The sequence below is a fragment of the Papio anubis genome, chromosome 1 (genome assembly GCF_008728515.1).
Source record: "Papio anubis isolate 15944 chromosome 1, Panubis1.0, whole genome shotgun sequence".
Taxonomy (NCBI): Eukaryota; Metazoa; Chordata; class Mammalia; order Primates; family Cercopithecidae; genus Papio; species Papio anubis.
The window spans coordinates 9,107,499-9,135,003 of record NC_044976.1 but is presented as its reverse complement, the minus strand read 5'-3'; the positions used below and the strand labels follow the sequence as shown (position 1 = coordinate 9,135,003).

Sequence of the window (27,505 nt, the reverse complement as noted above, 5' to 3'; positions counted from 1 at the left end):
ATAATCCAGTTATTAAAGCAAAGACTAAAAGTAAAAAGGTCTAAGAAAGTGATATGATTTGCTAATTTAGAAAGGTGAATGTTCTATTAAGTCTACTTATTCCGCTTTCTTCATGATCCTTCTTATTACCACAGGATAAAGCAAAAAGCACCAATGAAAAGGCAGTGCTGAAATGAAAAAAAATTATACTTTCTAAAAGTAAAAATTAATGCAAATGCTTTACAGGTAACAGCTATTCAAATACATGCTGGCTGATTACTGCGTTGTAACACTTTAAGAAGCTACTAAGGGGAGGCCGGGCACAGTGGCTCATGCCTGTAATCCCAGCACTTTGGGAGGCCAAGGCGGGTGGATCACTTGAGGTCAGGAGTTCAAGACCAGCCTGGCCAACATGATGAAACCCCGTCTCTACTAAAAATACAAAAAATTAGCCAGGGGTGGTGGGGGGCACCTGTAATCTCAGTTACTTGGGAGGCTGAGGCAGAAGAATCGCTTGAACCCAGAAGGTGGAGGCTGCAGTGAGCCGAGATCATGCCACTGTGCCTCAGACTGGGCAACAGTGTGAGACTCAGTCTCCAAAAAAAAAAAGAAGTTACTAAGGGGAAAGGCAGGGCCTCACTGATAAACACCGCTCCAGCAAATCAGCAGTTTTAAAATCCAGTCCTGGTATAATCCAAGGTTAAACTAAGGATGATCCTACTATCTGCACAAGCACTTTTTCTATTCAGAAAACGAGTACTACGTGGCTGGCCTCTTAGTGGCTGGTCTTGTGGTTTTTTTTTTGTTTTTTTTTTTTGAGGAGGTAAGGGAGTAGGCAAGAAGCATCTCTTATCAAATATGTCTACATCATCTCATTCCACTCTACCCACAAACACACAATCCACCAATCAGAAAGTCATTTCCAATAGCAGGTTCAATTTTAGATTGCACAGACCTCAAGGGAGAATTAAGCCTTTCGGTCATTCAGATTAGTGGAACAAACTTTCATTCCACTATGTAATCCTTGAGGCCTAAAACCTCAGTTTAAAACCCGTGAATAGTTGGGACACTATGGGCACACACCACCGCACCCACCTAATTTTTGTATTTTTAGTAGAGATGGGGTTTCACCATGTTGGCCAGACTGGTCTCGAACTTCTGACCTCAAATGATCCGCCTGCCTCAGCCTCCCAAAGTGCTGGGATTACAGGCATAAGCCACCATGCCCGTCCTTGTTCCTTTATTCTTAATTCCTTCTCCAAAGCATATCATGTTCTATAAATTAATTTTGGTGTGAAATCTCATGATTTGGGGTCACTCTAAATTTACAGCCACTCTAAATTCCAGAGCCAGAAAACAAATGATGAAAACATTTTTAAAGGTTCCATTCCTACTTATGTCACCATACATCCTGGTGAAGATTTAAAACATAAAAGTCAATTCTAGTTTATCTCTACCAATCCCCACCATACCTTGCTAGTGCAGTTATCCTACAGGTGAAAGCATTTAAAAGAGAAAAGAACACAGGATAAGCCTCCAAGTAGAAAATGAGATTTTGTTTAAATTTCATGTCATAGATTATGACTTCTCCAAGGCAAGCAAGAAAGCATTTCATAATTCTTAGCAATTAAAATGAGGTTTTAAACTAAACTAGAACACACAATGACTAATTTAAATAATGTAGGCAATGAAGCCCCTAATTAAAAAAAGAGAATTTTTGTTTTAGCTTTACTGTTCTACCATTAAGGAGTAGGAAAAGAACAAAACTATTGGGAAAAAAACAAAACAAAACAAAAAACCTACTACTGGCTCTCAAATCAACAGCATCCACCAAAGCCAAACTGCTCAAAATACTCCAAAAGATACTGCATCCTACTCAGAAAACATTACACAGGAAAAGAAAAGACAATAAATCAACTTGGTTTTTGTGATAGACATAAAACAAGGCTCAAAAAAATCAGTCAAACCTTAGGTGTTTGCTCTAGTTTTTACAGATCTATATTTACTTTTGTTCTCCTTAGTCTCTTTTACTTGCAGTACAAAGTCAAACTGTTTTATACCTAGTATCTTATCTGAAAAGCTCTAAAAAGAGAAAGGCAAGATTACAGAAAAGGGCCACAAAAAGGCAGCCTTCATAAACAATAATAAAATATCATCAAGTATATTTGCTGAACAGACACAACTCCCCTTATAATGAAGCATAAAACTTACCACCTCGGCCAAGGCTGAAATGACTTTGCCCAAAGTTGTAAGAGACTTATTAATATTTGCTCCTTCCTAAAATAAATACCAAATATGAAAGAATGATGATGAAGAATTTCTACTACTGTCATATCATATACAACATAAAACATGATTTGCCATATGCTAGCATATTTCTTTATTATTACAAGTTCTAAAAACAACCTTTAGTCCTCAATCTATCCTCTTCTCCACTTGATAATAACATGCTGAGACCACAGGCCTAACTCACAGTCCTAAAGTATCTTCGAGATGTTTGTGCTCCAAAAGTTTACAGATGTGTGCAGCCTTCTTCCCTCAACTCATCGACATGAAACTTCTGTTCTCACATCTGAATACTGTACATCCTATTCCCATTGCCATGTCTTAATTCCATCTAGCCAAATTCTGCCTGTTCCTTAAAATGCAATTCAACTCTCACCTTGACTATGATGTCCTCCCTAACTATTTAGTTAGATAACTTATCCTTCTATTGAAGTTACAGATCAGGAGTCAGCAAAATTTTTCCATAAAAGGACAGACACAAATTATTTCAGGTTTTGTGGGCCATATGGTCTCTGTCACAACACTGCCATTGCAGTGCAAAAGCAGCCATAGACAATACATAAACAAATGTATGTAGCTGTGTTTCAATAAAATTTTATTTACAAAAACAGGTGGTGGCCATGGTTTGCTGTCCCATGGTACAGAACATTTACTGATCAGGCCATTTATTTGCTAAAATAAATACCTTTAATCGAGTCCCTTTGGCACCAGTTGAATCAGCTCGTTCACTTCCTGCTAGATCCACCAAGCTGATTTTACTGACCTGATAAAGAACAGTAACATGGGAGCAATTAAAAAATAAGCAAGATAGAGGCAGGAAATATTTAGAGGCAGAATGCTTTTTAAAAGATTAAGGTATGGAGAAAACTAAAAGTATTAGAGCTTTTAAATATGGCACAAAAAGATCAAGACAACACCTATCAGAGTCAGTTTAAACAGCACACACAGCAGGTGCAGTGGCACACGCCTGTAGTCCCAGCTACTCGGGAAGCTCCTTTCAGCCCAGGAGTTCAAAGCTGTCTACTATACTCCAGATTGGCAACATAGAAGACCCTGTGTCTTTAAAAAAAAAATTTTTTTTAATTAGTAAAAAAAGAGCGTGCACAAAATTCATAGCAATTACCACGGTTCAAAAAAAGTAACTTTAGTATAAACACGACATAGTTTACTAGAGTATGTTATAAAAATAAGTAAAACTCATCAACTCATTAAATGGCATACTAAAACTGAAGCTTTAAGCAACTGGAACTCTCACATATTGCTGGTGGGAATGTAAAATGGTACAATCACTTTGGAAAACAGTTTGATATTCCTTTTTTTTTTGAGACAGAGTCTTGCTCTGTCACCCAGGCTGGAGTGCAATGGAGCGATCTTGGCTCACTGCAACCTCCACCTCCTGGGTTCAAACGATTCTCCCACCTCAGCCTCCCGAGTAGCTGAGCTTACAGGTGCCCACCACCACGTCCAGCTAATTTTTTCTTTTTGTATTTTTAGTAGAGATGGGGTTTTGCCATGTACACCAGGCTGGTCTCAAACTCCTGACCTCATGATCCACCCGCCTCGGCCTCCCATAGTGCTAGGATTACAGGTGTGAGTCGCCACGCCTGGACTTGACATTTCTTAAGGAGCTACAATAAGACTCAATCATCCTATTCCTAAGCATTTACCAAGAGAACAAAAACAAATGTCCACACAAAGACTTGTACACAAATGTTCACAGCAGCTTCATTTGTAATAATCAAAAACTAGGAACAGTTTAAAAGTCCATCAACAGTTGAATTAATAAACGGTGGTGTATCTGTATAATGCAATACTCATCAACAATGAAAAGGAACTATTGATAAACACAACAACATAGATGAATCTCAAAATCACTATGCTAAGTGAAAGACTCCAGACAAAAAAACAGCACATACTCTATGATTCCATTTATATAAAATTCTAGAAAATGTAAACTAATCTATACTGACAAAAGGCAGGTCCGGAACTGCCCAGGGATTGCCGTAGAAGGGATATAGAGAAAGACTACAAACAGGTACAAGGCAACTTTTGAGAATAATAGAAATTATCATTATCTGGATTGTGGCACTAGTTTCACAGGTATAAAAATATGTCAAAACTGACCAAATTTTACGCTTTAAATACGTGCCATTTACTGTATACTTCAATAATACCTCAATAAAGTTGTAAAAAAATAAAGCTTCAGGAAAGTTTAGACAAAAGTATCCAAAATGGACTACCAGGAAAGCTATGATTATGGGATTAACATTAATTTTGTAGATTTGACACCATGGGAGAAGGGCAAAAAACATTTTTTTTTTTTTTTTTTTGAGATGGAGTCTCGCTCTGTCGCCCAGGCTGGAGTGCAGTGGCCGGATCTCAGCTCACTGCAAGCTCTGCCTACCGGGTTGACGCCATTCTCCTGCCTCAGCCTCCCGAGTAGCTGGGACTACAGGAGCCCGCCACCTCGCCCAGCTAGTTTTTTTGTATTTTTTTTTTTAGTAGAGATGGGGTTTCACCATGTTCGCCAGGATGGTCTTGATCTCCTGACCTCGTGATCCACCCGTCTCGGCCTCCCAAAGTGCTGAGATTACAGGCTTCAGCCACCGCGCCCGGCCAAAACATTTTTATATACAATGTTCTTTACTGGCATTCAGATAAATACTAACTAATAAATAGCACTAACATTATAACCTCTGGCTAAGCAAGTTGTTTGATCACCTATATAAGAAGTTTGATTTTTTTTTTTTGAGATGAAGTTTTGCTCTTATCACCGAGGCTGAAGTGCAATGGCACGACCTCAGCTCACTGCACTCTCCGCCTCCCAGGTTCAAGCGATTCTCCTGCCTCAGCCTCTGGAGTAGCTGGGATTACTGGCACACACCACCATGAGCGGCTAATTTTTTGTATTTTTAGTAGAGACTGGGTTTCACCGTGTTGACCAGGCTGGTCTCGAACTCCTGATCTCAGGTGATCCTCCCGCCTCAACCTCCCAAAGTGCTTGGATTACAAGTGTGAGCCACGGTGCCCAGCAGGAGTTTTTTGTTTTTTGTTTTTCTTTTTGAGACAGAGTCTCGCTCTGTCACCCATGCTGGAGTGCAGTGGCACGATCTCGGCTCACTGCAACCTCTGCCTCCTGGGTTCAAGCGATTCTCCTGCCTCAGCCTCTTGAACAGCTGGGACCACAGGCATGCACCACCACGCCCAGCCAATTTTTTTGTATTTTTAGTAGAGACAATGTTTCACCATGCTGGCCAGGCTGGTCCCGAACTCCTGACCTCCTGACCTCCTGATCCGCCCACCTTGGCCTCCCAAAGTTCTGGGATTACAGGCGTGAGCCACTGCGCCCAGCCTAGCAGGAGTATATTTTTAAAAATCATTTTCAGCTAGAAATAAGTCAACAAATAAAAGGTGATTCTAATAATTGTTGACAGTGGTATCTAAAGTACTCATTTTATAAGGCAAAGGATCTTTTATAATTGCCAGTACAATAAACCTAACTTCAAGTTTAAAAATCCAGTTGCATCCTTCTTAGGAATGTAGATAGAGTAGTATTCAACATAAATTTTTTATTACCCAGTTGCATCCTTCTTAGGAATGTAGATAGAGTAGTATTCAACATAAATTTTTTATTACTAACAATAAGATTGACATTACTGAGTGGCTACTCTGTGCCAGACATTATTGTATGCACTTAACCTATATTAACATGTAATCCTTTTAACAATCCTATCAGGCTGTTATGGATGGGGAAACTGAGGAACAAAGAGGTTAAGTAGTTTGCGCAAAGTAACATAGCTGAAGAGTGGCAGAATAAGAATTCAAAGCAAGCAATCTAACTCTAAAGTCTGTGACATTTAACCACTATAGAAAATGAAAAATCAATAAGCAGGAAAGGTATTTGAAGAACATCAGAACTGTTGTGGAGTTACTTTCCAGGAATAAAACATATCATTTGCTTCAACATTTAATCCCACTATAACAGTATCATAGCTCAAAAAAAAAAAAAAAAAAAAAAGAATACACATACCAAAGGCAACTAACATGGTAATAATAAAAAGGTTCAGTCAAGAAGAAGAAAAGAAAGAACTTTCTCCCACAAGACTGCTTAAATGTCTTGTATTGAGTAGTTTTTGAGACCCAAAGTCCTGGATTGTTTTTTTTCCTAACTCTATTCTCTATCTTGCAACTTCATTTAAGAATCTATACAGAAAACTGGTGTAGGGTGGAAGACAAATTTAAAACACCCTCCATCAAGTAAAAGAGCACCTCCCAACACCCAACCTTCCACAAACAGCAGAGGGCAACAAAAGGAACTTCTCAAAATCTCCATCCTTCACAACTCAAGCCTACAGACTGAAGTTCTCCTACCTTCTCAGTGGAAAGGTTGGTCTCATTATCGTGTTTCTTCTGGGTGAAAACAATCGTAAACACAGCGTGGGAACGGCTACTTGTTTCATTCATGTTCGTAGCTGCCACTGTCCTAAATAAACATAAAGGTGACCACGTGACAATGGAATTCTTAGATGAGAGTTGAAATGGACAGCAGGCTCCACATTATAAGCATAACAATCACAAGCAATAGTCTTAAACTTATTCACAGATTGCAAGACTGTCACTTACACAACTGCTCTCAATACTGCCTTATTTGTGAGCCCATCAAGTTCCAAAGGCACCCCATCAGAATCATTTTTCATACTCCAGCTATCCCTTTAGAAACCAATGAAGCATTTAATTTTTATTCTTTATTGGTGCTCATTTATTCCAGAATCAATTACTACCATAGCCACATATATACATGGTAACTAACATTTTACCATGACTTGATGAAAACCTAAGAGTAAAACTTAACCAGAGCTCTAACATGTTTCAGCAATGCACTGTTTAGATGGAAGAAAGACACTTAACCCAACACGCTGAAGCCCTCACTGTTACAGCACAGTCAAAGGATCAGAGGACTCTACAATAAAAGCAACTTTCATAGCTATAAATGTGGCTTCAAACACTTAACTGGGAAAAAAGGACCTCAAAAGGTGCCAAAGACCTCAGTCATTACTCTATTTCCCACCATACCTGGCTTTGTTCCCAGCATCCATGAGGTCAGCAATGTCTGTGTAGGAAGTAACTGCCAACTTGGACAGATCCTCCACATAGGGTCCAAGAAGTGGGTGTTCACGCACACGCAAATTACCCTTGTTTTTTGGATTCAGCAAATCTCGTACTCTCTCACAGTAAATTTCCATGTAGCTCACCTATGAACAAATTAGTAAAGTGAATTAGAGAGAAAAAGAAATCACATACAGAGGCCGGGTGCGGTGGCTCACGCCTGTAATCCCAACACTTTGGGAGGCCAAGGAGGGCGGATCACTTGAGATCACTCGAACTAGGAGTTCGAGACCAGCCTGGCCAACATGGTGAAATCCCGTCTCTACTAAAAATACAAAAAGGAGTCAGGCGTGGTGGTGCATGCCTGTAGTCTCAGCTACTCGGGAGGCTAAGGCAGGAGAAATTGCCTGTACCTGGGGGGTGGAGGTTGGAGTGAGCCGAGATCACGCCACTGCACTTCCGCCTGGGTGACAGAGTGAGACTCTGTCTTAAAAAAAAAAAAAAAAAAAAAAAAGAAAGAAAAGAAAAGAAAAAGAAAAAAGAAATCACATACGGAACAAAAAAATTTTTTTAACTTTTATTAAAAGTTCTAAAATTAGAGATCAGCAACCTTTACAAAGTTAAATGCCATAACCCTAGGCACTTTTATTCTATTAACAACACACACAGATCATCACACTGCATAGGGTAGAACCAGCCTTCAGACTCTCTCTGTAAGGGAGAGGTAAACAGATTATCTCTGGAATGTAGTGACTGCTAAAAGATATTTGAGTAGCAATTTATCAGTTATCAATGTTTTTTAAAATGTATACTATTGTCAGTAACTAGGATTTGCATTGAGGTTACTCCAAGAACTTGGAAATAAGACTTCTATTAGAGTTAAAACCAAGGAACAATATAAATATTAGAGAGCAGAGAAGACAAAACAGACAGGTGATGCTAATTCTTTAAAGCTCACCAGACTGTTACTATGGACAATGTATCCACCAGAAGAGATGAGGGTTGACCAGCATGAAAGCTGGTGGTGGCAGGACCTATCCAAGATCTGTGAGGGAGAAAGAAGCCTCAGACAACACACTTCATAAATTCTTGTCTCATTGGCAGGACCATTCGATCATGGTGATTAATGCATTAAGCTATCATTTCTTAACCTGGGGCAATTAAACACGTATCTAAGCAACTCCTCTCCCTCTAATTCCATGCACACCAAACAACCAACAGGGTTCCAACAGAGAGGTCTGTCCACAGAAAGATAATATATTAAATAGTCTTGCAAATGGCTTGAGTGTTCTAGCCTTAGTAATAGTTATTTCTCATGGGAAAGTTAACAAACCAACAAGTTGGTTTCATAACATCAGTCAAATGAGCTTTACTCAAGTCTTAACTTTTAAGGACAGTCCTTTTCTTGATGAATCTACAAAATCAGACTTCTAAGCAAACAAGGCTCTGAACTAGGGTAAATTCATCACAATAGGCCACATTATGATGCTACCCAGGAAACAGATCCTTCTGTATCATGGAGCTATTCAAGCTTACACTACAGCTCCTGCATTTTTAAACTTTAAATGTCTATGGACACATTTTCAGAGTATCTGGAATGGAACCTTAATTCCATTTCTATTGCCGTTTTCTTTCATTCAGTCTCTAACTGTATTTTTATACTGTATTTTATTTTTATTTTTATATATTTTTTGAGACTGTATCTTACTCTGTCACCCAGGCTAGAGTGCAGTGGCTCAAACACGGCTCACTGCAGCCTCGACTTCCTGGGCTTAAGCAATCCTCCTGCCTCAGTCACTGGAGTAACTGGGACTACAGGCACATAACACCACACCTAGCTAATGAAAAAAAAATTTTTTTGCAGAAACACGGTCTCACCGTTTTGCCCAGGCTGGTCTTGAACTCCTGGGCTCGAGCAATCCTCCCATCTCAGCCTCCCGAAGTGCAGGGATTCCAGGCGTGAGCCACCACACCCAGCCTTATTTTGTATTTTAAAATCAATTAAAGGTCGGACGTGTTGGCTCACGCCTGGAATCCCTGCACTTTGGGAGGTCGAGGTGGGCAGATTGCTTGAGCTCAGGAGTTCGAGACCAACCTGGGTAACATGGTAAAACCTCATCTCTACCAAAAATACAAAGAATTAGCCAGGCATGGTAGTGTGTGCCTGTGGTCCCAGCCACTCGGGAGGCTGAGATGGGAGGATCACTCAAGCCCAGGAGGTTGGTGATGCAGTAAGCCGAGATCATGCCACTGCACTCCAGCCTGGGAGACAGAGAGATTCTGTCTCTAAAAATAAATAAAAAATAAAATAAAATAATAAAATCCATTTAAAAAAAATTGAGAACTTGGCCAGATGCAGTAGCTCATTCCTGTAATCTCAGCACTTTGGGAGTCACGCACTGTGGCAGATGCTTGTGGTGCAAATAACTCAGGAGGCTGAGGCAGGAAGATCACTGAGCCCAGGAGGTCAAGGCTGCAGCGAGCCCTGTTTGCACCCTTGTATTCCAGTCTGGGTAACAGAACGAGACCTTGTCTTAAAAAAAAAAAAAAAAGAAAAGAAAAAAAAGTCAGGTGCAGTGGCTCACACCTATAATCCCAGCACTTTGGGAGGCCAAGGCAGGCGGATCACGAGGTTAGGAGTTCGAGACCAGCTTGGACAACTGGTGAAATCCTGTGTCTACTAAAAATACAGAAAATTAGCCAGGTGTGCTGGCAGGCGCCTGTAATCCCAGCCTCTCAGGAGCCTGAGGCAGGAGAATTGCTTGAACCTGGGAGGCGGAGGTTGCAGTGAGCAAATATCATGCCACTGTACTCCAGCCTGGGTGAGAGTGAGACTCCGTCTCCAAAAAAAAAAGACAACCCTGAAAGCTAAAGTAATTAATCTATTATGAGAGTAAAATAAAAGAACAATAAATATTCTTTCTGACAGCAAGTCATCCTAGAAAGTGAGATGATTCTTCAATCATTGCTGTGTACTTAAATGTGTACATACAATCCTGAATCCCTGGAATATATTACATCTTTTGGAACACTCGTCCCTTTTCACACAAATGTGAGACAAAGAGAACCCAAATAATCTGGGTAAAAGTTCATGTGCTTCATTCCTTATTCTCTGATATGTGAATCCATCCAAAGCCATCATTTCTTTTACTTCTGCACTAACCACTCCAGATGCGACCTGGCAAATCCAACTCACTGAGGACTGTTCTCTTACAGGCACTAGGCAATTGGTATACATCACTAAATAAAACAGACAAAGAACCCTCCCCCAGTGAGCTTATGCTTCTAGCAAGGGACACTGATCATAAACAACAAACATAAAAAATAAGTAACTGAGAAAGCATGTTAGAACATGATGAGTACGATGGAAAAGAGAAAATAGAACAGGGGAAGAGAGCTCAGGATGTGGGGTAAAGGGCAAGATACAGTATTAAATAAGGTAGTCAAGGTAAGCCTCACTGAGAGTGTGTGATTTAAGCAGACTTGAAGAATGTGATTTAAGCAGACTTGAAGAACGTGAGAAACTTAAGTCAAAATGACATACAAGCGAACAACATTTCAGGCAGGAAGAGAAGTAAATGTAGAGGCCTTGAAGCAGGAATGTTTCTGGTATGTTCTTGAAACAGCAAAAAAGCCAGTATGGGTGAAGCAGAGTAAACAGGGAAGGAAGTAAAAGAGGCAGGTAGAGAGGTCCCGCAAATGTAGCAAGAAACCACAGTGTCAATTAGGAACCTATGCTCCACTCCAAGTTAAGCCTGGGAACTCGAATAAGAAAGAAAAGAGCATCTTCTTTTATTATCTGTAAGCTCAAAAATTCTATCACCTGATTCAAAAAAAGTATAACTATGGGACAATCAGAAAATTCATTTTAATGAAAATATGCTTAGGGCAGCACATTCTCTTTTTGGTATATGACAGTCACAAGACAGAATTCCTTGGAATTTACACATTTATGCAACACCTTATAGGTGAAGAAAAAACTCCAAAGCAATTAAATGAATTAACTAGGAATGAAATGCTGTAAGCCTACAGAGAATCACAACATATGCCAAAAAGAAAAGAAAAAAAATCTCGAGATTGCTTAAAAGGCAGCCTATTTTTTCAAAACAGACTCTTGGTAACAGAACACTTTAATAATTTCAGTTACTATGAAAGTGAATACCAAAAAAGGGTGTGGTGGCGGGGGGGTGAGAGAGAGAGGGAGGGAGAGAGAGAAACAGCAGTTACTTTCTTTTTTTTTTTTTTTTTTTGAGACAGACTCCAGGCTGGGTGCACTGGCATGATCTTGGCTCACTGCAACCTCTGCCTCACCGAGTTCAAGGGATTCTCCTGCCTCAGACTCCTGAGTCACTGGGATTACAGGTGTGCACCACCACAGCCAGCTAATTTTTTTGTGTTTTTAGTAGAGACGGAGTTTTGCCAGGTTGGCCACGCTGGTCTCAAACTCCTGGCCTCAAGTAATCCATTCACCTCCCGAAGTGCTGGGATCACAGGTGTGAGCCCCAAAACAGCTTCTTAAAGCACATACAAAACAGAAAGAATATTTATCAAATAAGTAAACGTGTATAAAGTAATTCTATAGACTTCATGAAAGAGCCAGGGTAAACACAGGATGGATAATTACTTTCCAAGTTTTTATTAGCAATTTAAAAAGTAGGAAAGGGGAAGATTTGATTATATATATTTAAAACCTATGCCTGTCAAAAACCATTATTAACAATATTAAAGAAGAGTTCCCACAAATGAATCAGAAAAACATTGTGAACCCAATGCATACGAACAAGCATATGCATAATTTACAAGATGTTCAACCACACTAATAATCAAAGAAATTCAAATTTAAGTAAGAGAATACTTACATTATCAAATTAGCAAAGTTTAAAAAACAAAAATGTTGGCAAGGACACAGTGGGTGCTTACATCCTCCTGATGTGATTGAAAACTGTTACACAGCATTATTTTCCAAAAAGGCATTTGGCAATTCAAATGTATTATTTAAAAAACAAGAAACATACAAAAGATAATAACTGAAAATAAATGCACAGACTTATCAACAAAGATTTAATTGTGGCTGGGCTCAGTGATTCACACTGTAACCCTAGTACTTTCAGAGGTGGAGGAGGCAAGATTGCTTGAGCCCAAGAGTTCAACACCAACCTGGGCAACATAGGGAAACTCCATCTCTACAAAAAAATCAAGTATCCAGGGGTGGTGGTGGCACACACCTGTTGTCCCAACTATTTGAGAAGCTGAGGGAGGGTAAGATCGCTTGGGCCCAGAAGGTCAAGGCTGCAGTGAGCTGTGATCATGCCACTGCACTCCAGGGCCTGGGCAAGAGTGAGACCCTGTCACCACCAGGCACTCCCCCAAAAAAAGATTAAAGCAGGACACTATTCATTATACCTCAAACCCAGAAATAGCCTAAAAGGACAAAAATGAAGGAATGGTAAAGTGATCTGTACCACAGTCATAATTTGGAGCCATTTAAGTGATGCTTGAGAGAATGGAAAACAAGGGCCTATGGTGTCAACCCACGGCTGTACTCACCTCTACAGAGTAAGACATTTCTTCATTACAGTTGTCATTGATTTTCTCAAAGAGTTCTTCACATAACTAGGGAAGCAGAATGAGAGAGGCATGAATAGCCCAAATGAGAGGAGTATTAAGTTATCCATGCATGCTCAATGAATTAGCCAGACATCCTTTCTCACTCTGTCTCAAAACATATTATGTCATAAACATCAAGATATGATTAATGCTTAGAATAAAGTCAGTCATGCATCGCATAACCATGATTCGGTCAATGATGGACTGCATATATGAGAGTGATCCCCCTAAGATTATAAGAAAGCTGGAAAATTCCTATCACCTAGTGATATCTTGATGATACTGACCCTGTGTAGGCCTAGGCTAATAAATGTGTATCTTAGTTTTTAACAAAAAAGTTTAAATTTTTTGGCCAGGCGCGGTGGCTCAAGCCTGTAATCCCAGCACTTTGGGAGGCCGAGACGGGCGGATCACGAGGTCAGGAGATCGAGACCATCCTGGCTAACACGGTGAAACCCTGTCTCTACTAAAAAAATACAAAAAACTAGCCGGGCGAGGTGGCAGGTGCCTGTAGTCCCAGCTATTCCGGAGGCTGAGGCAGGAGAATGGCGCAAACCCGGGAGGCGGAGCTTGCAGTGAACTGAGATCCGGCCACTGCGCTCCAGCCTGGGCGACAGAGCCAGACTCCGTCTCAAAAAAAAAAAAAAAAGTTTAAATTTTTTTTCAAAAATTAAAAATTTGGGCTGGGAGTGGTGGCTCATGCCTGTAATCCCAGCACTTCCGGAGGCCAAGGCAGGCAGATCATAAGGTCAGGAGATCGAGAACATCTTGGCCAACATGGTGAAACCCCATCTCTACTAAAAATACAAAAATAGTCCCAGCTATTCTGGAGGCTGAAGCAGGAGAATAGCTTGAACCCTGGAGGCGTAGGTTGCAGTGAGCCAAGATTGTGCTACTACACTCCAGCCTGGGTAAGAAGAGTGAAACTCTGTCTTAAAAAAAAAAAAAAAAAAAAAAATTTGGCCAGGTGCAGTGGCTCACGCCTGTAAATCTCAGCACTTTGGGAGGCCAAGGCAGGCAGATCACTTGAGGCCAAGAGTTCAAGACCAGCCCAGCCAACATTGTGAAACCTCGTCTCTACTAAAAATACAAAAATTAGCCAGACATGGTGGTATGTGCCTGTAGTCCCAGCTCTCAGGAGGCTGAGGCACAAGAATTGATTGAACCCAGGAAGCAGAGACTGCAGTGAGTGAGACAGCACCACTGTACTCCAGTCTAGGTGACAAAGCAAGACTCTGTCTCAAGGAAAAAAAAAAACTAAAAAATACAAAAAAGCTTATAGAATAAGGATATGAAGAAAGAAAACATTTTTGTACAGCTGTACAATGTGTTTGTGAGTGTGGTTGTTTTTTTTTTTTTTTTTTTTGAGACGGAGTTTCACTCTTGCTGACCATGCTAAAGTATAATGGCGCGATCTCGGCTCACTGCAACCTCCGTTTCCTGGGTTCAAGCAATTCTCCTGCCTCAGCCTCCCAAGAAGCTGGGATTACAGGCATGCGCCACCATGCCCGGTTCATTTTTTTGTATTTTTAGTAGACAGGGGGTTTCGCCATGTTGGTCAGGCTGGTCTCAAACTCCTGACCTCTGGTATCCACCTGCCTTGGCCTCCCAAAGTGATGGGATTACAGGCGTGAGCCACCATGCTGGGCCTGTTTGTGTTTTAAACTAAAGGTTATTATAAAAGGATCAGAAAGTTTAAAAATTTTTGAAGTTTATAAAGTAAAAAGGTTACAGTAATTTAACTAAGGTTAATTTATTATTGAAAGGAAACTGTTTCTAAAATTAAATTTAGTGTAGCCTAAGTGTGCAGCATTTATAAAGTCTACAATAGTGTACAGCAATGTCCTAGGCCTTCACATTCACTCACCACTCACTCACTGACTCACCCAGAGCAACTTCCAGTCCTGCAAGCTCCATTGTAAGAGCACTATGCAGGTGTGCCATTTTAAATCTTTTATATCATATTTTTACTGTACTTTTCTAGTTTAGATACACAAATACTTACCATTCTATTATAATTGCCTATTCAGTACAGTAACATGCTACACAGGTTGACAGCCTCGGAGCAACAGGCTCTACAATGTAGTCTAGGTATGCAGTAGTTTATACCTTGTAGGGTTTGTGTAAGTACACTCTATGATATTTGTACAACGACAAAAGCACCTAACAACTAATGATGCATTTCTCAAAATGTACCCCCACCCTTAAGTGATGCATGACTATAAAAGGAAAATTTTAAATACAATTTTCTCACTTAATCTTTTTTTTCCTTAAGTTTTTAGGCCCCGCACAGTGGCTCATGTCTGTAATCCCAGCACTTCCAGAAGTCAAGGTAGGCAGATCATCCTGAGCCCAGGAGTTTGAGACCAGCCTGCACAACATGGTGAGACCCTGTCTCTACAAAAAAATTTTAAAGGCTGGGCATGGTGGCTCATGCCTGTGATCCCTGCACTTTGGGAGGCCGAGGCGGGCAGACTGCCTGAGGTCAGGAGATTCAGACCAGCCTGACCAACATGGTGAAACCCCGTCTCTACTAAAAATGGCTGGGCATGGTGGCGGGCACCTATTGTCCCAGCTACTCGGGAGGCTGAGGCAGGAGAATCGCTTGAACCCAGGAGGCGGAGGTTGCAGTAAGCCAAGATGGAGCCACTGCACTCCAGCCTGGGCAACAGAGCGAGACTCTGTCTCAAAAAAAAAATTTTTTTTTATTAAAAAATTAGCTAGGTGTGGTGGCACATTGCTGTAGTCCCAGCTACTCTGGAGGCTAAGGCAGGAGGATCACTTGAGCCTGGGAGGTCAAGGCCTCAGTGAGCCATGATCACACCACCGCACTCCAGCATGAGCAACAGAGTGAGACCCCGTCTCAAATAAGTAAGTAAATAATGAAGTTCTTTTTAAATACTTATGTCTTTCACCATTAAATCCTAAGTGAAACAAATAATGAAAATAAAAATAAATAAATATCTATGTCAGAACTCTTCTTCATTCCCAAACAATAAAGGATCAAATCCAGTAATATTAACTGCTCTAAAAAAAAAAAAGGGAGAATCTCAGAGTGTTTGACGTTTAAAGTAATAGTATTAAATTAGGAAAATAAAAAGAAAGTATCTCCGAATAAGGCTATCAAAAAAACAAAAAATAATCACATTCTTCAGAGGTGATGGAATTTGGAAAAAAATCAGATCAACAATATTCCCCAGGGATCTCCAGGACTTAGAACAGAGCTTTAACAAGCTGGTAACACTTTTCAAATGATAAAATAATATGGCATTGGATATATGGCAAAATCATTAGAAAACACTGACTTTCCCACCTTTAATGACAGACATGTGTACATGTCAATCCTTCCCATTCAACTGTAAGCTCTTCTGAGGGAAAATAATGGGTTGTTCATCTTTGTGCCTGACATAAAATAATCCCCGAATAAATGTTCGTCAAATAAAAATAACTGTTAAAGCAATTTAAGACTAACAGTAATAATGAACAGAAGATTTGTGTTTTGTTTTGTTTTTCACCTGTGGAATGATGCCAGCCTGGCTTTCTTCTTGTTTACCCATCATTGTATAAGATTTTCCAGCACCAGTCTGCCCATAGGCAAATATACAGACATTATATCCCTCAAAGGCGTGTAAGAGCATTTCCTTGCCAATGTCATTGTACACACGGTTTTGAGATGCAAAACAGGGATCTTCGGGCTGTAAAGAGTAAAAGGAGAAATAAATGACCTTCTATTCGTATTTCTTCCTATACTTACTTGATTGCTTCCATAATAAACAAAAGCGTCTGGAATCAGAACAGTCACCTAAAATTCACTACATATTTTTTAAGCCCCCTATACACAAGTTTATTTTTCTCATTAAATACACGTGCGCGCGCACACACACACACACTCACAAACACATGCACTATTACAGTCATCCAGGTCAGTCATACATAAAAATATCTATATAAAATTATCTGGCATGATTATATTTCGTTTTCTATAACCTTAAAAGTATCACTCTTTCATTCACAGAGCCAAGATTTTCTTAAGTGGAAAATGACAATAAAAGACCAAAGGTCAAAGTCCACATATAAAAATACTTCTTTGAACTCACTCCAGCTACTGGGCTGTTTCTCAATAAACATAGCTTTCAGGAAACAGCGTTTCCAATCCCCTTCTCAGTCCCTTCCCTTGACAATTAGGCTTTGTCAATAGTTTACTGACATCTATTCCCCAGGGCCGGGCACAAGTGGCTCATGCCTGTAATCCCATCACTCTGGGAGGCCAAGGTGGGCAGATCACTTGAGGACAGGAGTTCGAGACCAGCCTGGCCAACATGGCGAAACTCCATCTCTACTAAAAATTCAAAAAATTAGCCAGGTGTGGTGGCACCTGCCTGTAATCCCAGCTACTCAGGAGGCCAAAGCAGGAGAACTGCTTGAACCCGGGAGACGTAGGTTGCAGTGAGCTGAGATCACGCCACTGCACTCCAGCCTAGGCAATGCAGTGAGACTCAGTCTAAAAACAATAAATAAATACAAAACAGGAAAAATAAAACCAAAAACATATAACAAAGTGATGAACGATGCAGAAGTAAACTCTATCAACAATCCCTAAGAAGCAGCAACATTTGGGGTTCCACACTGAGTAAGGGTGCCAGGAAGGGCCCTACTCTGCATTTTAAATATTGGTAATCTTTTGGGGGAATTCCCTTGTGGATCTGCAGCCTCTTTCCTTTTTTTTTTTTTTTTTTTTTTTGAGACAGAGTCACCTTCCATCACCCAGGCTGGAGTGCAGTGGTGCAATCTCGGTTCACTGCAACCTCCACCTCCTGGGTTCAAGCAATTCACCTGCCTCAGCCTCCCAAGTAGCTGAGATTACAAGCACCCGCTACCAAGCCCACCTAATTTTTTTTTTTTTTTTTTGGAATTTTTAGTAGAGGCAGGGTTTCATCTTTCAAAATGTTCAAAACCCGCATTGCTCTACCACAATTTAAAAAAAAAAAAATTGGCCAGGCGTGGTGGCTCACGCCTTTAATCCCAACATTTTGGGAGACCAAGACAGGTGGATCAGGAGGTCAGGAGTTCAAGACAAGCCTGGTCAACAACAACAACAAAAAAAACAATTTCTCTATAGTTATTCCAATCTTGCTGGCCATTTCCTCAAAATTCAACTTAAAATTAACAGTACTCTAAGCAATTTTAATTTGGCATTTCCGGCCAGGCGCAGTGGCTCACACCTGTAATCCCAGCACTTTGGGAGGCAGACACGGGCGGATCACTTAAGGTCAGAAGCTCGAGACCAGCCTGGCCAAAATGGTCAAACCCTGTCTCTACTAAAAATACAAAAATTAGCTGGGCATAGTGCTGTGCGCCTGTAATCCCAGCTACTCAGGAGGCTGAGGCGGCAGAATCACTTGAACCTGGGAGGCAGAGGTTGCAGTGAGCTGAGATGGCTCCACTGTACTCCAGCCTGGGCGACAGAGTGAAATTCCGTCTCAAAAGAAAAATAATAATAATTATTATTATTATTATTTGGCATTTCCTAAGATCAATGGGCAATAATGTTGGTAATGAGGATCCTAAGATACTGATAAATAAATCTTTGAGAAATGTCTAAATCAGTATAAATTTAGTGTACATGCAGTATAAATTTGGTGTAAACTAAATACGTTCTATATGTATATATGTGTATATATTTATGTATAAATGTGTGCATAAACTTTCCATCAACCCAAATACTTTATGAATGAAAATACTATATCACTATATCAAAGAATGAACTCATGCTAGACAACACTTAAGAAGCAAAACTTGGAACTGCTCAGCTAAGAGGAAAGACAAATTGGCAAGGAAAGAGGAAAGGAGGCAGGAGCTGGAAGCACTGTGGCATGAGGGTACTCACCGAGGTATGAGACCAGTAGGAATAGTCGAAGCTGAAGGACTTTGGAGCTTCCTTTGGATTCTTTGGGTTAATAATACCTAGAAGATAAAAACGTTTCATTGTATAAGTCACTCAATTACTAGTTCTTTAGTTAAACATGTTATTCTGTGTGTTCAAAACATCCCAATCAGTAAATTCATACCACTAAATCTGAATAGGGCAACCAAAAATTAATAGGCTTGGCTCAGTGACTCATGCCTGTAATCTCAGCATTTTGGGAGTCCGAGTCGTGTGGATCACTAGAAGTCAGGAGTTCAAGATCACCCTGGGCAATATGGTGAAACCCTGTCTCTACAAAAAAATACCAAAAAAAAAAAAAAAAAAAAAAAACTAGCTGAGCATGGTGGCACACGCCTGCAGTCCCAGCTACTTAAGAAGCTGAGGTGGGAGGATGGCTTGAGCCTGGAGGTTTGAGGATGTAGTTAGCTGTTATCAAGCCACTGCACTCCAGCCTATTTTGAGACCCTGTCTCAAAAAGGAATGAATGAATGAAAATAATCATAGTTTTAAGAGATAATTTATACATGGAACTTGAAAAACCAGACCAACAGCATTAACTGCGTGTTACCAGTATTCAGAACAGACACTGCTATAAAGTAGATGCTCAGTAAATATTCTGTGACAATGTTTATCCTCCTGAGGTAAGTTAGCAGCCAAAATTTGGAAATGAACCACATTTCTATTCTTTTCTTTCTGAAGACAGAATCTTGTGCTATTCCCCAGGCTGGAGTGCAGTGGTGCGATCTCAGCTCGCTGCAACCTCCACCTCCCGGGTTCAAGAAATTATTCTGCCTCAGCCTCCCAAGTAGCAGGGATTACTGGCACCCACCACTACAACCGGCTAATTTTTGTATTTCTAGTAGAGACAGGATTTCACCATGTTGGCCAGGCTGGTCTCGAACTCCTGATCTCAGGTGATCTGCATATCTCGGCCTCCCTAAGTGCTGGGATTATAGGCATGAGCCACCGCACCTGGCCCACATTACTATTTTAAGGCACCTGTTAAGCCTTGAAATATTGGAACACATCAGAAACGGGGCTGGGCGCGGTGGCTCACGCCTGTAATCCCAGCATTTTGGGAGGCCAAGGCAGGTGGATCACTTGAGGTCAGGAGTTCGAGACTCGCCTGGCAAACATGGTGAAATCCTGTCTCTACCAAAAATACAAAAATTATCCAGGAATAGTGGTGTGTGCCTATAATCCCAGCTACTGGGGAGGCTGAGGCAGGAGAACCACTTGAACCCAGGAGGCAGAGGTTGCAGCAGAGGTTGCAGTGAGCTGATATCAATGTACTGTACTCCAGCCTGGGTGACAGAGTAAGACTTCATCTCAAGAAAAAAAAGAGAAATGAAAATTAGAAAATTATTGAATGAGTCCAACTACTACTTGAAAGAAGCTTTTTTTTTTTTTTGAGATGGAGTCTCGCTCTGTCGCCCACGCTGAAGGGCAGTGGCACAATCTCGGCTCACTGCAAGCTCCGCCTCCCGGGTTCACGCCATTATCCTGCCTCAGCCTCCCGAGTGGCTGGGACTACAGGCGCCCACCACCACACCCGGCTAATTTTTTTGTATTTTTAGTAAAGACGGGGTTTCACCGTGTTAGCCAGGATGGTCTCCATCTCCTGACCTCGTGATCCGCCCACCTTGGCCTCCCAAAGTGCCGGGATAACAGGTGTGAGCCGCCACACCTGGCCATGAAAGCTCTTTGAAGATCTTACTATGTACTTTAGAAAAGCATTTGGTAATGAAGCATTTATTACAAATATAGTGTTATTTCTGAAATCTAAGGTTGATGAGTATGTAAATGATTAGAGTGTGTGTATGTATGTAATGCAGTATATAGTGGATCACAGACTAAGTCACTTTGGAGTGTAATTAACTGCGTGTTACCAGTATTCAGAACAGACCCTTAGTAGATGCTCAGTAAATATTCCGTGATAATGTTTATCCATCCTAGGTAAGTTAGCAGCCAAAATTTGGAAATGAACCACATTACAGCAAAATTACTTTTTTGACTGAAATGCATGAAATCTCACCACCTACATTAAAAGTGATTTCTCGTGTCATTAATCCAGTCACACTATATTTCAGGGACTGACTATGAATGCTAAAGCTTAATCTTTCTCCCTCACTCATATACACAAAGCTTTAGTTCCTCAGATTTCACATGAAACAGAATCTTTATGGCATGTGGTCATGAAATCTCCTCAAAGACTGGACATCTCAACCAATCCACTCCTTTGAGGGAAGGCCACATCCCAGGCTGTTAGTGAGATCAGGATTAAAAAATAAATCTGTCTCAGACAGCTGTTGCTCAGTACACAAATAGCAACAGTTGCTACGGTGCTTAGTTCTCTCTCTTGCTGGATTCCACTGGGCATAGCCACGCATTTATGTTCCAACCTCAAATGCTGACAAAGTATTAATAAAGCTCACACTGTACATAATCATGTGACAAGGAGACATGGTTCTAGAAAGAACATCTCTCCACATGCAAATGGTAATCCAAGCAAAGAAGTGTACTTCTAACCAAAGAGGTATTAAATACAAGATTTAAAAACCAGCTAACATTCACAGAGCACTTACTCTGAGCCATAAGTACTTTATGTCTAGTAACCTTTTTTTTTTCTGAGACAGGGTCTCACTCTGTGGCCCAGACTGGAGTACAGTGGTACAATCACAACTCACTACAGACTCAACCTCCTGGGCTCAAGTGATATTCTGTGTCCCATACAGCCTCTGGAGTAGATAGGACCACAGGTTCATGCCACTACACCTGGCTAATTGTTTTTATTTTTTGTAGAGATGGGAGTCTCACTATGCTGCCCACGCTGGTCTCGAACTCCTGGGCTCAAGCCACCCTCATGCCTTAGCTTCCCAAAGTGCTGGAATTACAGGTATGAGCCATCACACCAGACCTACTAACCTATTTGATGCTCCCAAGCACTCACTGAGGTAGATGTTTCATTACCCCCATTTTACAGATAAATAAACCATCATAGAGAGGTTAAATAAGTTATTCATGGCTCCAGAGCTAGCTAGTGGCAGATTCAGGATGCAATTTTGGAGAGTTTGGCTCCAGAGTTCACACTCTTAGCCAAGACACCATCATTTAAATGCTTATTCCCTACATGCAGCATTGTCAAGGCTAAAGGCAGGAAGGCATTTTCATGGAAATACATGTGCACACATACATGTACGTGGCCACCCCGCTAAAATCATACTATAGGCATTGTTCAAAACTCTCTTTATGGGCCGGGCACAGTGGCTCATACCTGTAATCCCAGCAGTTTGGGAGGCTGAGGTGGGCAGATCACCTGAGGTCAGGAGTTGCACACCAGCCTGGCCAACATGGTGAAACTCCATCTCTGCTAAAAATATAAAAAATCAGTGAGGCGTGGTGAGGCACGCCTGTAATCCCAGCTACTCGGGAGGCTAAGACAGGAGAATCACTTGAACCCGAGAGGTGGAGGTTGCAGTGAGCCAAGATCACGCCACCATATTCCAGCCTGGGCAAAAAGAGCAAAACTCTATCTCAAAAAAAAACCAAAAAACTGTCTGTATGGCCTGGCTCGGTGACTCACACTTATAATCCCAGCACTTTGGGAAGCTCAGGCAGGAGGATTGCTGGAGTACAGGAATTTCAGACCAGCCTGGGCAACATGGTGAAATCTCATCTCCACAAAGAATACAAAAGTTAGCTAGGCATGGTGGTGTGTGCCTGTACTCCCAGCTACTCAGGGGGCTTAGGCAGGAAGATCACCTGAGCGCAGGGAGGTCCAGGCTGCAGTTAGCCAAGATAGTGCCACTGCACTCCATCCTGGGTGACAGATTAAGACCCTGTCTCAAGTAACAACAACAACAAAAGAAAAAACCCACAAAAACAAAAAATTCTCATTTAAAAGTGGAAACTGATGGCTGGGCACGGTGACTCACGCCTGTAATTCCAGCACTTTGGGAGGCTGAGGAGGGTGGATCACTTGAGGTCAGGAGTTTGAGACCAGCCTGGCCAACATGGTGAAACACCATCTCTACAAAAAATACAAAAGTTAGGGAGGCATGGTGGTACGCACATGTAATCCCAGCTACTTGGGAGGCTGAGGCAGGAGAATTGCTTGAACCTGGGAGGCAGAGGTTGCAGTGAGCTAAGACTGCACCGCTGCACTCCAGCCTGGGCAACACAGCAAGATTCCATCTCAAAAATAAATAAAAATAAAAGAGGGAACTAGGAGGACTATAGTTCCTAAAAGATGAATGACCACACAAACTCTACCAAGAAAACGGAAATGAGTGTCATATTGTGTGAGTCAGATTCTAGGTTTCAGTAGCTTAGCAATAAGAACAATGATGAGACAAGGTATGCCCTCTGAGGTAGTCCTCACCGCTCAAAAACATGGTTATAATAAACACTCCTAGCCTCTAGAAAATTTGCTGTCAAAAAACTTTTAGGCCTCTACACCATAAGACAGGGCCAAAAAATAAATGATAAAGCTTTTTTTTTTTTTTTTTGAGACAGAGTTTTGCTCTTGTTGCCCAGGCTGGAGTGCAATGGTAGGATCTCAGCTCACTGCAACCTCCACCTCCTGGGTTCAAGTAACTCTCCTGCCTCAGCCTGTCACGTATCTAGGATTACAGGCATGTACTACCACACCCGGCTAATTTTGTACGTTTAGTAGAGACAGGGTTTCTTTCCTCATGTTGGTCAGGCTGTTCTCAAACTCCTGACCTCAGGTGATCCACCTACCTTGGCCTCCCAAAGTGCTGCGATTACAGGCATGAGCCACCGTGCCCAGCCAATAAAGCTTTTAAGCCATATTTCACTTAGACTTTTAGCTACCAATTCTACCAAGAATGACTGAAAGGCTACTCAGATTTTATCCCTTTGTTCTCTTCTCCTCAGTAAAAAAAGAAAGAAAGAAAAACTACACCAAAGAGCTAACTTCCTCAATTCACAGGAAATCCTTTTCCTCTTCCTCAATATTCCTTTCTCCCATTTTTTTTTTTTTTGAAACGGAGTCTCGCTCTGTCCCCCAGGCTGGAGTGCAGTGGCTGGATCTCAGCTCACTGCAAGCTCCACCTCCCGGGTTCACGCCATTCTCCTGCCTCAGCCTCCCGAGTAGCTGGGACTACAGGCGCCCGCCACCGCTCTCGGCTAATTTTTGTATTTTTTTAGTAGAGACGGGGTTTCACGTGTTAGCCAGGATGGTCTCAATCTCCTGACCTCGTGATCCGCCCGTCTCGGCCTCCCAAAGTGCTGGGATTACAGGCTTGAGCCACCGCGCCCGGCTCTCCCAGACTTTTGAAGCTTCTGAAGCTAACAGATTTTCCTAACTTACATCTTCAAAACCAAGCTGATTTTATTTTTTATTTTATTTATTTATTTTTTTTTTTGAGACAGTCTAGCTCAGCTGCCCAGGCTGGAGTGCAGTGGCACGATCTCGGCTCACTGCAGCCTCTGCCTCCTAGGTTCAAGTGATTCTCCCCTCTCAGCCTCCCGAGTAGTTAGGATACAGGCAGCCGCCAACATGCCTGGCTAATTTTTGTATTTTCCTAGAGACGGGGTTTCAACATGTTGACCAGGCTGGTCTTGAAATCCTTACCTCAGATGATCCACCTGCCTCGGCATCCCAAAGTGCTAGGATTACAGGTGTGAGCCACTGCACCTGCCCCCAAGCTGCTTTAAAAATAACTGCTTCTATCAACAACAAATTCAATTTTTTCCCCCAGTGTCATAGTCTGTCAACCTGGCTGGAGTGCAGTGGCTCACCCATGCCTTACTGCAGCCTGCAACTCCTGGGCTCAAGTGAATCTCTCACCTCAGCCTCCCAAGCAGCTGGGCCTACAGGCATGCGCTACCATGCCAAGCCAATTTTAAAATTTCTTTGTAGAGATGGGGCTCTGCTACGTTGCCTGGGCTGGACTGAAACTCTTGGCTCAAGCAATGCTCTTTCCTTGCCCTCCCAAAGTGCTTGAACTACAGACATGAGCTAGCATGCCTGGTCTAATATTCTAAACATATGAAAGAACAATTTAAAAATACTGTATTGTATTTACAAAAATTAGCTGGGTGTGGTGGCAGGCGCCTATAACCCCAGCTACTTGGGAGGCTGAGGCAGGAAAACTGCTTGAATCCAGAAGGCAGAGGTTGCAGTGACCCGCGATTACGCCACTGCACCCCAGCCTGGGCAAGAGAGCGAGGCTTAGTTTCAAAAAAAAAAAAAAAAAAGTTAAGAAATACTGTATTTAGGTGTTTTTGTGACCTTGGGTATGACTGCACTTCTGTGTCCTCTCTAAAATTGAGGTAATACCTAGTTTACAGAATTAAATGAGTGAAACACTTACACATATGTTAATTTTTCTTAAATAGGTATTTTACCTTGTTTTAAACTCTCAATATTCAGTAGGTATGATAATATTCCATTTGATCTTTAAACCAAGGTAAGAAAAACTGACTAGGCCCAGGTTCAGTGGCTCATGCCTGTAATCTCAACACTTTAGGAGGCCAAGGTGGGAGGATCATCTGAGTCCACGAGTTTGAGACCAGCCTGGGCAACACAGTGAGACCCCATCTCTACAAAAAATAAAAAACAACAAAAAAAGAAAAGTTCACTAATTGATAAACTAAAGCACAATGTAAGGATTCTATTTCTTTTCTCTTTTAGAGACAGGGTCTTGCTCTGTCACCCTAGGCTGGAGTACAGTGGCAAGATCACAGCTCACGCAGTCACTGACCTCCTGGGCTCAAGTGATCCTCCCACCTCAACCTCCTGAGTAACGGACCATAGGCATGTGCCAACATGCACAGCTAATTTGTTTATTTTTTTGTAGAGACAGGGTCTCCCTAGGTTGCTCCAGCTGGTCTCAAACTACTGGGCTGAAGTAATTCTCCTGTTTTGGCCTCCCAAAGTGCTAGGATTACAAGTGTGGGCCACCATAGCCAGCCAAGAGCCTGTTTCTTGGCAAGAGTCAAAATACGACACTCAAGACCTTACTTAAATGTGTCCACAAATCTCTGGTGCTCCCCCGACATCATGTATCTTGAAAGTGCTTGGACCACGTCTTATGGATCCTCTACACTTACACTGCCCTATACCAAGGACTCAGATGAATGCTCTCCATGTGCCACGTACAATTCTGATTAAATTCTGTACCAATTTCAAGAGCATAAAAAGAAAAACAGTGTATAGCTGTGCAATATATACATAAAATACTAGTAGATTTTACCAACATTCACAGAAAAAAATAGAGAGAGGATTGTATTACTGAAAGACTTGGCATAATTAACACAGTAGTTCTTGTATCAAGGTCAACTGAGCTAAAATAGTATGTTGGACTTCTAATTTGTTTCACAGAAAGCACGCACATAAAAATGGAATTATAGGCCAGGCTCAGTGGCTCACGCCTGTAATCCTAGCACTTTGGGATCACGAGATCAGGAGATCGAGATCATCCTGGCTAATACAGTAAACCCCGTCTCTACTAAAAAATACAAAAAATAGGCCGGGCGCGGTGGCTCAAACCTGTAATCCCAGCACTTTGGGAGGCCGAGGCGGGCGGATCACGAGATCAGGAGATCGAGACCATCCTGGCTAATACAGTGAGCCCCGTCTCTACTAAAAAATACAAAAAATACAAAAAATTGTATTTTTAAAAATTTTTAATTTTTAAAAATAAAAATTTTTTAAAAATGGAATTATAGTAATTAACAAACACATTCAACATATAAACAATATTTTCACCCACAAGCTGTTACGAATTTAGTACCCACTCCCAGGGTCACATGGAATCAGCATGTAGGCCTTGTCTAGGACAAGTCACAACTTTTCCTAAAAGAATAGACTACAGGAATATTTTTGAGGACTAGAGTCAGAACATAACTCTTTTGTAAGTATTATAGACTTCATATTGTTTTACCTCCTGTAATTCACCTTTTCAAGCTGCTTTTCAAGGCCTCTTTTACAACTTCTGTGCCCGAGGCCTTTTCTTCAATCTAGGTTGCTCTGGACACACAGCATACTCCCAACCTGGACCCTACAAGCAACTTTCCACAGATGACCTGGGAGCCATTTTTGGCTTTTTTCTTTCATCCTCCACATCTGATATATCCTATCAGTTCTACTTTCCAAATATGGCTTCTCCCCACCACCATCATGACCACCCTGGTTCAACCACCACCTCTCTCACTTGGATGACTGTAATAACTCCTAACTGGAGTATGGCAGCTAAACGGATGGAAGGCATGAGAGGAAGTGCAGAGACCAGATGACAGAACACATCAACCACTGCAACATGTTTGGGAACTTTGCTTTCCATTTGTATAACATAAAGACTCCCATGAGAACTACATCTTTCATCATCAGAAATCCATGAGTCCCAGTATCTAGTGTTGCAGAGGAAGCAAGAGAGATGGGTCCATTCCTACATCAAAAGTATTATGTCAGCTGAGCACAGTGGCTCACACTTGTAATCCCAGCACTTTGGGAGGCTGAGGTAGGAGGATCACTTGAGCCCAGGAGTTTGAGACCAGCCTGGGCAACATAGTGAGATCTTATCTCTACTAAAAACACAAAAAAATTAGCCAAGCATGGTAGCATGCACCTGT

The 27,505-nt window shown here is 41.5% G+C and overlaps 1 protein-coding gene across 9 annotated transcripts in view; it reads right to left on the bottom strand.

The window, feature by feature from the left end:
• Window positions 1-27,505, bottom strand: part of KIF1B (kinesin family member 1B) — a 175,154-nt gene that overhangs the window by 112,621 nt on the left and 35,028 nt on the right. For 5 of the 9 annotated variants that reach the window (XM_021941579.2, XM_021941768.2, XM_021941673.2 and 2 more), the window contains exons 3-10: window positions 18,866-18,942; window positions 16,494-16,673; window positions 12,919-12,984; window positions 7,339-7,517; window positions 6,637-6,748; window positions 2,951-3,028; window positions 2,191-2,256; window positions 1,452-1,469 (exon numbers count right to left, since the gene is read on the bottom strand). In XM_021941579.2, coding sequence (XP_021797271.1) covers window positions 1,452-1,469; window positions 2,191-2,256; window positions 2,951-3,028; window positions 6,637-6,748; window positions 7,339-7,517; window positions 12,919-12,984; window positions 16,494-16,673; window positions 18,866-18,942 — 776 coding nt within the window. The remainder of the gene's footprint in view (window positions 1-1,451; window positions 1,470-2,190; window positions 2,257-2,950; window positions 3,029-6,636; window positions 6,749-7,338; window positions 7,518-12,918; window positions 12,985-16,493; window positions 16,674-18,865; window positions 18,943-27,505) is intronic. The other 4 variants (XM_021941628.2, XM_021941811.2, XM_031669296.1 and 1 more) reach the window with 1 other exon arrangement.